At 31.6% G+C, this 12,538-nt stretch overlaps 1 protein-coding gene and 1 non-coding gene across 3 annotated transcripts; one reads left to right on the top strand and one right to left on the bottom strand.

The window, feature by feature from the left end:
• Positions 1-4,150: 4,150 nt before the first annotated feature.
• TRNAI-UAU lies at positions 4,151-4,224 on the bottom strand. The gene has a single exon. It is a non-coding gene; the product is annotated as a tRNA-Ile (tRNA).
• A 3,077-nt stretch (positions 4,225-7,301) lies between these two features.
• LOC120201899 (probable methyltransferase PMT8) lies at positions 7,302-11,908 on the top strand. Of its 2 annotated transcripts, none has more exons than XM_039202423.1 (8): positions 7,302-7,527; positions 8,507-8,969; positions 9,153-9,317; positions 9,437-9,619; positions 9,838-10,432; positions 10,734-10,846; positions 10,969-11,189; positions 11,405-11,908. In XM_039202423.1, exons 2-8 carry the CDS (start codon positions 8,712-8,714, stop codon positions 11,721-11,723), a joined length of 1,854 nt encoding a protein of 617 aa, XP_039058354.1. In that variant the 5' UTR covers positions 7,302-7,527; positions 8,507-8,711; the 3' UTR covers positions 11,724-11,908. The 2 variants fall into 2 exon arrangements, with proteins under 2 accessions (XP_039058354.1, XP_039058355.1); XM_039202424.1 differs by having other exon boundaries at positions 8,598-8,969; positions 11,405-11,723.
• The last annotated feature ends 630 nt before the right edge of the window (positions 11,909-12,538 follow it).

Below are 12,538 nucleotides of genomic sequence, written 5' to 3'. Positions count from 1 at the left end.
GTCTTCTTTGATTGCCATGATTTTGGGAGGGAGTAGACTAACTTCCTCACAAGCTTTTCATTTGAGATGATCTCTCCATATGATTTGAGACCATTGACAATCGTTGAAAATCTATCTGTCATAGCTTTGACGTCTTCATTTGGTTTCATCCTGAAAATTTCATAGCTATGCGTTAGAATACTAATTTTTGATTTCTTTACCTCATCGGTACCTTCATGTGTGACTTGAAGCTTGTCTCATATTTCTTTGGCGGTTGTACACGATGAAACTCTTCCGTATTCATCTGGTCCAAGAGCACAAAAGATAATATGGATGGCTTTGGAGTTGAGCTGAAACATTTTTGTATCTCCTTCACTCCACAACCTTGGATGAGTGATAGGCTTAATGTATCCTTCTTCTACGGCATTCCATGCTCCCATGTCACTTGCTTGAATGAAGTACATCATTCTATTCTTCCAATAGGCGTAGTTAGCTCCATTGAAGAAAGGAGGCTTGTTGACGGGCATCGAATCGAGACCAGAGTCGTAATTTGAAGTGGAGGCCATTGATGACTTGGTAATCGATGTAACTCTTCCCAGATCAACTCAAGAGGCGATTAAACCTTCAAATGAGTTAGGCTCTGATGCCAATTGTTGAGTTAATCGAATGACAAAATTGGCCAAGAGGAGGGTGAATTGGCAATAAAAATTTTGTGGAAGCTTTTGCAGAAAATTGAAAGTAATTGCACAGCGATTTATAGTTGTTCGACTTTCTCAAACAAAGTCTACGTCCACTACCTTAGCTATCCACACTAAGGATTTTCCAACAAATTCACTAATTTGTTCTTTCTTTTGAGGCCAAAGAGATAACCTTACAATTCCCTCAAGAGTATACCCCAACTCTTGAGAACACTCTTTTCTCAAAGAGAAGATTACAAATTTGCAAACTTACAAGAAAACCTCACAAGGTAAGATGTTTGCACAATTCTAGAACAAAGAAAAGAACACTCAAAGATGAATACAATTGAGCACAAAAAAAGTGTTCTTGAAAGCAAAATGAATATTGAATGAAAATAGGCTTGAAATGCTCAAACTTGAGGTTTGATGCTTTCTCTTTGATTCTCTCTTGATTCTAGTTGCTTGATGTTTCTTGTTCTTGATCAATGGCTTCAGAACTTGTTTAAATACCCCTTGAATCAATTCTGAACGTTGGTGATAATTAGTGGGGATAATAGAGCCGTTTAAGTGTGAAAACAATTAATTTTTCTAGGTGGAGCGTCTCATGCATCGATGCATGATCAAGTATGCATCGGTGCATTCGTGTAAAATTCAAATATTTTGACCGTTGGAACACTTGATGCATCGGTGCACCAAGTGTGCATCGATGCATGAAATGCATTCGATGTTTGAAAAATAGCCTGATGCATCGATGCATGGCTTGTGCATCGATGCATCAAATGCATTCGATGTTTTGAAAATATTCAGAGTGCATCGATGCATGGAGAGTGCATCGGTGCATGGAATGCATTCGATGTTCAATTAATTCATTGATGCATCGATGCATGTACTGATGCATCGGTGCATGCCTTTGAATAATTGATTTAAGGCTTGTTTTTGGTTCAAAATACTTTGTGAAAATTGTTTCAAAAATAGTTTAAGTACAAATCACAATTTTACACATTTAGTAAGGATTAAAATTGATCTTGAAAAACTTGGAGTAATAATTTGATATTCGGTTAATTGAATCGAATATAAAATTGTAAAATCATTTGTAAAATCTTAAAATTCATTTAACTTAATTTGTTATATCGAAATATCAAAAATGTTTTCAACAGAGTTCCCTAGGTTTATATCTGGTACATTTTGGCCATTCTCCAGTTCTTTCGTATCACTCTCGAAAAGACCTGTTAAACTTGACGAGACACGAAGATGAATGTTTGAAACTGAAGAACCATTGCCAACATCTAATACTTGATCTTTTGTAAAGACTTCATTGCATACAGAAGAATCATGCAATGATTTATCTGTGGTAAGTAACTCAGAGGAGAATGAAAGTCTTCGTAAATATGTTCCAGAAGTAATAGGAAATTGAAATCCTTAATATTACAGAGAGGACATTTATGTTGTTTCATTAAGTAAAATCATCAATCTGTAACAATTGAAATTAAATGGAAATGAATAAAAGTGATTTCCTAAGTTTGCATTATGGTAGGAAATAGATAACTATGATTAAACGAATTCGAGTTTTCTTTTAGATTTACATTCAGTATGATATTTATGCCTAAAGAAAGACTAGAGTTCCTTAGATTTGCATCTGATGTATTTTGGTCATTCTCTAATTCTTTTGTATCACTCTCGAAAAGATATGTTAAACTTGACGATACACGCAGAAGAATGCCTGAAATTGAAGAATCAATGTTAACACCCAATACTTGATATTTCGTGAAGACTTAATTGCATATAGAAGAATATTGCAGATTGGTGATTTTTATTTAATGAAGCATCATAAAGAAATTTTTATTGGTGGTTTTGTTTATTTTTATTTATTTTTTGTGGTTTTCGCTTAATGAAGTATCATAAAGAAGATTTTCTCTGTAATATTAAGGATTATAGTTTAAAATGTGTTGAAGTTTCTATTATTTCTAAAATATATTTGCGAATATTTTTATTCTTTTCTGAGATTCTTACTATTGATAAATCATTGTATGATTCTTCTGTATACAATGAAGTTTTTATGAAAGATTAAGTACTGGGTGTTGACAGTGGTTTTTAAGTTTCATCGTATCTTGTCAAGTTTAACAATTCTTTTCGAGAATGATACAAATAAATTGGAGAATAGTCAAACTGCACCAGATGCAAACCTATGAAACTATAGTCTTTCTTTAGGCGTGAATACCAGACTGAATGTAAACCTAGAAGAGAACTCGGATTCAATTGATCATAGTTGCCTCTTTCCTGCCAAAATATTTACCTGAAGACAAACCAGATTATGTTTCTTGGACTTGGGTGTAAGTGTCGCAGATGGCGACGGGGTATGGTTAGAAAATTTCAAGTGAAAATGCTAAGATATTTCCTATACATGTTTTTGTGGTAAAAGCAGTCATGGATCTTGTATAGTATGATGATTTATTGTTTATTCATTTTCTATTATATCTAGATTGAAGAAAATTATTGAACTGTAACGCTTATGTAATGCATTTATTTATTTATTTTCTGAACTTAAGATATAAAAATGCATGTAGAGTCTCATGTAGATATATTTAGGCACGAGACCATTTATTTCTAGTTTAAGAGAACCTAGAATATCACTCTCGTTCTTACAAGGGATGGTCTTATCTCAATCACGCACATTCAATAATTATATATTTTTTTTTATCATTTTGGTCCCTAAAACTTCTCAAATAATGACAACAATATAATTATTTTGGTCTTCTGGTGCACATACAAATTTAACTGTTATATATTAATGATCTAGGCTAGGCTCAAACTCACGATCTTTGGTTCATAAGGCCAATGCTCTAACCAACTGAGCTACAAGACCAATGTAATTGTTATTTTAAATATATTTATTAATCTAAAAATATTTACTTCATATTTTTATCAAAATATATGATCAATGGCGTGGATTGTATTATTGGTAACATAGAATAAAATCTACAATTTATGCATGAACGCGAATATTGCTGTATATACGGTGCTCGAACCCAAAATATTGAGGGATAACAATTAGTCTCTGAATCACTGAAGTCGCTTATTTTAGAAGATAACAACATGGGTAATAATCGCCTAATAAAATAAACATCAAAATTTTACATGAAAAATCCTTTCGGAAAAAATTACAGGTAGAGCAAACAAATATTCACTAATATCAAGAGGAGAAGAATATAATGTGCACTCGTATAGTAGTAGTACACTCATTTATTTTCTAGATTGAAAAATGTCATGAAACTGTACACTCGTATAGTACCTTCATTTATTTTCTAAACTCGTAGTAGACGACATATAATGTGCACCCATAATCTCATTATTAGAAGGGATGATCTTTCTCAATCTCGCGAATCTAACAACTTTTTTTTATATCGTTTTAGTCCTAAAACTTACTAAAAATAATGGCAATAATTGTTTTAGCCTCCTAGTCTACTTACAATTTTAATTGTTATAAAAAATACTAATGGTCTAGGTGAGGCTCGAACTCACGACCTTCGGCTCATAAGACCAACGCTCTAACCAACTGAGCTACAAGACCAATGATTTTGTTATATAAATTTATTTATTACTCTAATATTTTTATCAAAGTTTCTGGTCAGTAGCATAAATTATGGACCATAGATACATATCAATGGCATGTTAATCGTGTTATTGGTAAAATAGAATAAAGGATAAACTACACGTTTAGCATCCCAACTATCATTTTTATTATGTTTTGGTCCATGTCACCATCTTGTAGGTCAAATAAAAATAACTAAAAAATTGGTTTGCTGATGTAAAAAATAAAAAATAATTAAAATGCCACATCAGCATTAAATAATAATAAAAATGACACATCATCATCAATGTTAATTTTTTTAATGGTGAGTGGCTAAAAAGAAACCAAATCACAATATTAGGCATGATTTTGGGGGGAAAATAGTTGGGTGACCAAAAACAGAATAAAAGTGATAATTAGAACATTAAATTTGTAGTTTACCCTTACTTTTTTTAATGTTTACAAACGTATTCTTTTATATAAACTATAATTTTTTTTACTTATAGTATGTGTGTAACACGTTCTAATTATTTTTAAAATTAAATTTCCGTTTTAATGTATTTTTAAATATTTTAAGTAATATTTCTTAAAAGAAATTAGAAATTTTTTATTTTTCTAAAAATATATGAAAACAGAACAGATTATTTTTAAAAATTAAAAAAAATTAAAATTAAAATGTTGTGAAAATTTTTCATTCATCAAATTATTTTATAACTAATTATCTATTTAATTTTGGTTCTGTTTGTAAAATTAAAATTTTATAATTTAAATTGTTGAGATACAGAAAATTAAATTATCAAACAATAAAATTATTTTTTTATTAAGCGATGTGATTCAAGCATTTGACTTTTGTTTAAGAAGTTTAAACACAATTTAAAAATAACACATCCAAAAAATTATAGCACCACATTAATAAGAAAAATATATCCAAACTTTAATAAACATAAGCAAAACAATCATTAATTTTTAATAAAGTACCAAGTAATTTATATAGTATCAATTCAATATTTATAATAGACAATAAAAAAATTTATTTATTTATATATATATTATTTTTAATTCAAAGAAACCAATAAAAATTACTTTAATTAAAATTAATAGTAAAATAAAATTATAATTATAATTGAAGGTTCAAATGAGATATTTTTATTAATTTAATATGTGATGTTAACTTTTTAATAGAGATAATGATGGTGTACTCGTTTTGTAACAAAATTTAAAATTTAATGTTTATTATATATTTTTTGAAAGCTTGATACTTATAAAATCATTTTAATATAGTTTAATGTCAATTTATGAATTTTATTACTTTTCAGAAAATAAATAAAATAACGGTGGATACGCATTTATACATAAGGAAGAAATGAATAAACTACGCACTTATTTAATGTTACCAACTTTTGTGTTACATCCTCCCATACATGCCGAGTAAAATCTTATGGGAGCTTTCCTAACTTACTTTCCTTTATATTTTAATATTTTTTAAATAAAAAGTAGGATTTTTTAGTATATTAGTGTAATTATAAAATAATATTAACAATGTACACATATTCTATAGACATAGTTATTTAAATTTAAGATTTTAAATAAGAATAATATCTCTTTTAATCATTCAAATCATTTTATGATTTCATGAAAATATAATTAGGTATAGCTATATTTACATAATTAATATAGCAAAGTGAGATTGAATTTTAGGAGCGGTTTCACATGCAAGAGGCCCATAATATTCTTAGAGGTGACTAAAAAGGGAAAAAAGTGGGAGAAAAGTGGTGCAATTTGAGCTGATTTTAATCGACTTCTGCATGTGTTTTGGTTCCCTTGGTGGGACCAATTCATAATAAAATAATAATTAAGGATGTGAGTGTGGCCAATTTCTTCAATTTTATTTTATTTATCTTTTAATGATGAATTGATGACCCAAGGTGGTGGTGGTGCTGAGCTTGCTGGCTTCTAGATTCAGCAACTCTGTCTAATCCATTAGCACCAACATTATTCATTAAGAAGACCCTAACCCTTTTTTTATAATAATATTTAATCTAATTTTATTTTAAATCTGAATGAAAGATTAGAATTATATATTTAATTAAAACCTTAATGTCACGCTCTCTTCCTATGCCCATACAGCATGCATGTGGTTTGGTGAGATCTGCCTATCCAGATCCAAATGTTAGCAAAATTTTAATTGGTTTTGTTATTTTTTTAGTGGAAAATAAATTATTGTTATTTTTTAATATTTTTATTTTAAATATTAAATATATAAAAAAATATAAACATTTAAATATCAAATGATAAAAAATTATTTATAAAAAAATATATATTATATTTATTCCATATTAATAAAAAATCTTTTTCCGCCAATCAATCAAAATCTAAATATCAAATTTTCTTCTCCCGAGTTTTATGACTTACGAAGACGACTGCCGACACCATTAACCTGTTCTTTCTTCTCTTTGTAAGGAGATTCTTATTTATTTATTTTAAGATAAAATATATAAATGATCCTTAAATTATAAAATATTTTTTTATTGAATTTATCAATTATAAAAATTTATAGAATAATTTTCTGACTATAGAGTATTGGTTTATTGACTCTCTCACTTTTAAAAGTTACAAAATGATCACACAATTATTCGTATATTTCAAACTTTTTTTTTGGGTAAAAAATTTGACAGTATTAGTTAGACGTTAACTTATTGATTGAGATATGAGACAATTTGATCTCAGAATCTCAAACGACTATCATATCCGAGTTAACATATTAACGTCCAGCTCGAACTATCTTTAAATTTTTAATTGAAAATAATGAATTTGAAACATATAAATAATAAAATGACTCAATAAAATAATACCCTATAATCAAATAATTATTTAATAACTTTTAATAATAAAAATTAAAAAAAAAATCTTAAAATCAAGAATCATTTCGATATTTTACCCTTATTTACTTTATTAATATAAGTTTTTCATCACGTACAAATCCAATCTTGAACCGATAAGTCATATTTATTAGACACTAGTATATCCTTAAATAATCACAACCTCTCTCTCTCTCTCTCTCTCTCTCTCTCTCTCTCTCATGTTTTCTGTAGTTCATACTTACAGTACCTCTTAGTCCTCTCCTCTCTAAAGAAATATCAAACCCGAGAGGAATAAAGAAAGACTCTTTAAGATCTAAATTCTCTCTTCCCTCTTTTTCTCCTTGCTTTGTTTTGTGTTCTTCATTTAGGGAAGATAACCCACAGTATATTGTTCTTAGATCTCAACTACACTTGCTCATTTCGTTTTATTGATTGAATCCCAGTAAGCTTTCCTTACAAGGTTTATTCATTTTCTTTTTTGAACATTTGTGGGGTTTAACTGAAATTTTGTTCTACTTTCTTTTATGGAGGTCTGATTTATGGGTTTTGCTTGTGTTTGTGGCAGTTTTAATGGGTCTTATAATGGGTCAATCTCCATTTCTAATCTTCTACTACACGAATGTTTATATTATTGTTCCCTTTGGAATCGAAGTTTGATTCTTTCTTCGTAATGCTAAAAATCTGGATTTGTGTTGAGTTTTTGACGCAGATCTGTTGATTTTTTTTTCATTAGAGTCACGAAGTAGCTGTCATTTTCATGATTCTCATTGTTTCAATTCAATGAAAAAAGCATTGTTTCTTGCTTTTACTGTTTTTTCATGGAACAATCCTTTTCATTGCTTGGCTGTCAATCAACTGGTTACAAGGTCGGCAATTTGGCATCATTTAGCATAATCGTTTCCTTTTTTTTATCCTGTCTTTTTAATTATGTAATATAATTTTTGTTTATCATAGAATTTCTACTATTGACATGGATCTGAATTGTTAAGCAAGTTTAACCTTCTGCAACACCCTGTTTTGAGCCAATGGTTACGTATTGGTGCTCTTTCCCCAGAACAATTAGGCACCCTTATTAGGCGAAAGGGGTAGCACATGAGGTGTTTCATGTATATTATTATTAAATTCACCGTTTTGAGCTGGTCAGATTTGAAGATAATATAGGCTGAGCCCCTTTAGTCTTATTAGGCTAAACGGGTTGCTTTTTGCTATTTCTAGTAGTGTTGCGCTATGATCTAATTCAGCTTGCTTTGTTCTTTGGTGTCTGGTGCTGTTGTTACTCTTTTGCATCATATTATTGATGAGTTGAAGTAATAGTAATATGATCGTTTAAACTCGAATTTCAACGTTCGATTCTAAAAGTGCCATATGACAAATAACTCAATTAGCATTAGCTGATTGTTTCTTTACTTGCCTGTTTACAGGTTTGATAAAGTTATCTTTGGTGTTTCTTTTTGAGAACTTGAAGTAGTTTGTGTTGTTCATTGGTAGACTCTGATGCTCGCAACAAAACAGATTTACTTTGAATAGAAAATTTGACGTGATATAGACTAGGATAAGGAGGTCTGTGTTGTGACAATACAGAACACAACTGAAAACATTTGTGAATAATTGTGCTCCTAAAGAAGGATGAGGGCAAGATCTGATGGAGACCAAAAGAAGCGACTAATCGCCTCTCTCTGTGTTGTGGCAATCTTTCTTTGTTTTCTGTATTTAAATTTTGGATCGTCAAGCCGTGGTGATGCAGCTCTAGAATATGGCAGCAGATCTTTGAGAAAACTAGGATCATCTTATTTGGGTGGAGATGATGACACTGATGAGAATCAATATGAATCTTCAATCAAATTTGGACAGGACGGAGGAGGCGATGTTCTAAAAACTTTCCCTGTAAGTTTTTTACTGCTAAGTCATTTCTAGCACTTTTGCACCCCAAATTTCCTTTCTTTTTTATCCTTTTCCTTTGCTGCTAATCCTCCTGTTGGTACTTTACCATTCAGCTTGTAATTCCCCTGCACTTCTTCCTTTGGTTAGTTGCCTTTTCTTATAATATCTCTGTCTGTGGCTTTGAAGGTTTGTGACGATCGTCATTCAGAATTAATTCCCTGCTTAGACAGGCATTTGATATACCAAATGAGATTAAAACTGGACTTGTCTTTGATGGAGCACTATGAACGTCACTGCCCTCCTCCTGAAAGGAGATACAATTGCTTGATTCCTCTTCCTCCAGGATACAAGGTATAGATTCATTCTCGTAAACTGACATTCAGATTCTTGTTGCGGTATATTGTTATACTGATGGTAATAATCATATTTAACCATATATTGACAGTTTTTTAATTCATGTGAAATTATAGATCCCAATTAAGTGGCCTCAAAGCAGAGATGAAGTATGGAAGGCAAATATTCCCCATACACACCTTGCACATGAGAAGTCTGACCAGAACTGGATGGTTGTAAAAGGTGAAAAGATTGAATTTCCTGGGGGAGGAACTCATTTTCACTACGGAGCTGACAAGTATATTGCTTCAATTGCAAATGTAAGCTCGCCAATGCCTACTGATGTTGGCTTGAAATAAAATATTTTGATACATGAGAAATAATCTTGAACATCTGATAAATAATGGTCATATGATGTCTGTCTGAGTTTTCTTCATCATAACTTCATTCCTTCTACTGTTTGGAGTGAACTCTTAGAATATTTGAACTTCTCAAACCCGTTAGAAGTAATATACTTGTGTGATTTTTGAATTGGCAGATGCTCAACTTTTCGCACAACAATTTAAATAATGAAGGAAGAATACGAACAGTTCTTGATGTTGGTTGTGGTGTCGCAAGTTTTGGAGCATATCTTCTTTCTTTTGATATTATAGCTATGTCATTAGCACCCAATGATGTGCATCAAAACCAAATCCAATTTGCCCTGGAAAGAGGAATTCCCGCATACCTTGGTGTTCTAGGGACTAAAAGACTTCCTTACCCAAGCAAATCATTCGAATTTGCTCACTGTTCTCGCTGTAGGATTGATTGGCTTCAAAGGGATGGGATTCTTCTCCTTGAGTTAGACCGGTTACTTAGACCAGGAGGCTATTTTGCCTATTCATCTCCAGAAGCCTATGCCCAAGACAAAGAGGATCTTCGCATATGGAGAGAGATGAGTTCCCTTGTGGGACGTATGTGTTGGAGAATAGCTGCAAAGAGGAACCAAACTGTCATTTGGCAAAAACCTCTAACAAATGATTGTTATATGGAAAGAGAACCTGGTACAAAACCCCCTCTCTGCCGCTCTGATGATGATCCAGATGCAGTTTGGGGTGTGCCAATGGAAGCTTGTCTCACTCCTTATTCTGACCGTGAGTATATTTATTTTTCAACATTGCTGATATTAAAATCTTGCCCCCTCTGGTTGATATTAAATAATTTGTGGTCTTCTGCTTCCATTTTTTGATTTTTACTCCTGCTTTAGTTATATTATATCTAGTGAATTCACTCTGCTCATTTATTATTTTTTAATCTTTGCAAGTTAGAGAGTATATAATTGCTTCTCCTCTATATTTTTGTCCCCGAAAATGACAGGGGTTCTATTAGTTGATTGCTTTGAAAGCTTGGACCTTCAAGTTCTTGTTAACTAAAACTTCTCTTTGTTTCTATCAGATGACCAAAAGGTCAAGGAGAGTGAATTGGCTCCTTGGCCAGCCAGATTGACATCTCCTCCTCCCAGGCTAGCTGATTTTGGTTATTCAAGTGAAATGTTTGAAAAAGACACGGTAATTAAGGCAGCGTTGCTTCATCGGTGCCTTTATTTGTGAAAGTTTTCTTGTGCTTGAATTGTGATTAATGCATCAATGGCATGGATGTAGGCACTAATATTGGCTTTGCAAATCTGCAGGAAATTTGGCATCATCGGGTTGAGAGCTATTGGGATCTCTTGAGTCCAAAGATTGAGGCTGACACTTTAAGAAATTTGATGGACATGAAAGCAAACTTGGGATCATTTGCAGCTGCACTTAGAAGTAAGAATGTTTGGGTGATGAATGTCGTCCCCACTGATGGACCAAACACACTTAAAGTGATATACGACAGAGGCCTGATCGGCACTACTCATAACTGGTATGAACACACATTAACTTAGAAATCTGCATAACTAAATGTGAATTTTTTTTCTGTTAAATTTTTGTACTTTGCTTTCTCTATTTGCGTTTTTCATCTGCCAATCCATTTTTGCATGCTATACAACCATTATTCTGGAAAATGATGAAAGGGAAACTTCAATTTATCCTTGAACCTCATGATTTTGTGTTGATAGGTTTTGGTCATTTTGGCAGGTGTGAAGCCTTTTCCACATATCCTCGAACCTACGATTTACTCCATGCTTGGACAGTCTTTTCTGATATCGAGAGGAAGGGCTGCAGCGGTGAAGATTTGTTACTCGAGATGGATCGTATTCTCCGTCCCAGTGGTTTTGTAATCATCCGGGACAAACAACTGGTGATAGATTTCGTAAAGAAGTATTTATCAGCTTTGCATTGGGAAGCAGTAGCAACGGCTGATGCTGGTTCGGATTCAGATAATGAAGGGGATGTTGTGTTTATCGTCCAAAAGAAATTGTGGCGGACAAGTGAAAGCCTCAGGAATTCTGAGTAGAATTGTATCAGCCATTTTCTCCTTATTTCTTGTGCAGCTCCAAAGAGTTTAAGGTCAGCCATTACTAAAATGCAGTGAACAGCTTCATTTTGTAGCATTAAACAATGGGTTCGCATTATTATTCTTTTACCTTTTTTTTTTATGAGTTTTTACTTGGCAAGCCATAAATTGGTCGTTGTGATCTATCGGCTATTATTCAATTTCTCTCTCTATTTTGGCGACACGTAATTTATTATAATGCAGAAGTGCATATTCATTTTGGGTTTAAGTAGCAAGTTTTTCCATAAATGAGTATTCTTACCCATTCTACATGCTTTTATTATTATTTGCATCTAAAAGAAATAATTTATTTTAGGATTCATTCTTGTAAAGGAGAAATAAAAAGAAAAAGAAAAATTAATAAATAAAAAGAAACTTTATTTAATTGTATGTAAGATCCTCAAATTATCGCTGACGGTTTAACTAATTGAACCGAATGTTGACAATTACGCAACTGATACGGTGGTGTACATGGACTTTCATATAAATATCGCGAATTACCATATAAGCACTGTGATTGTAAATATTTGGTCAAAGAATATGATTAATTTTTTATGAGTTTAAGAGCAACACTGAATGCAAAAGAAAAAAATGCTAGGGCCGCACTATTTCAATGACATTTTTATGTGCTTTTGCTTACATTATTTTTTCAGATATTTTCTTTAATTTGATTAGTGCTCAATATGCATGCATATTATAATATTATAATAATCTCAAATAATTTTTGTGTTATGAAATTTCTTATTAATTTTATTATTTTATACTTGTATAACTAA

The sequence above is a fragment of the Hibiscus syriacus genome, unplaced genomic scaffold, assembly GCF_006381635.1.
Source record: "Hibiscus syriacus cultivar Baekdansim isolate YM2019G1 unplaced genomic scaffold, ASM638163v2 tig00008013_pilon, whole genome shotgun sequence".
NCBI lineage: Eukaryota > Viridiplantae > Streptophyta > Magnoliopsida > Malvales > Malvaceae > Hibiscus > Hibiscus syriacus.
This window is presented reverse-complemented; position numbering and strand designations above follow the sequence as displayed.

What these genes read in the sequence shown, in the direction of transcription:
- LOC120201899 (XM_039202423.1), top strand. Translation starts at nt 8,712, where the DNA reads ATGAGGGCAAGATCTGATGGAGACCAAAAGAAGCGACTAATCGCCTCT. An exon ending in ATATTGCTTCAATTGCAAAT is followed by an intron (nt 9,620 to 9,837) that starts GTAAGCTCGCCA and finishes TTGAATTGGCAG; the next exon opens with ATGCTCAACTTTTCGCACAA. An exon ending in TCTCACTCCTTATTCTGACC is followed by an intron (nt 10,433 to 10,733) that starts GTGAGTATATTT and finishes TGTTTCTATCAG; the next exon opens with ATGACCAAAAGGTCAAGGAG.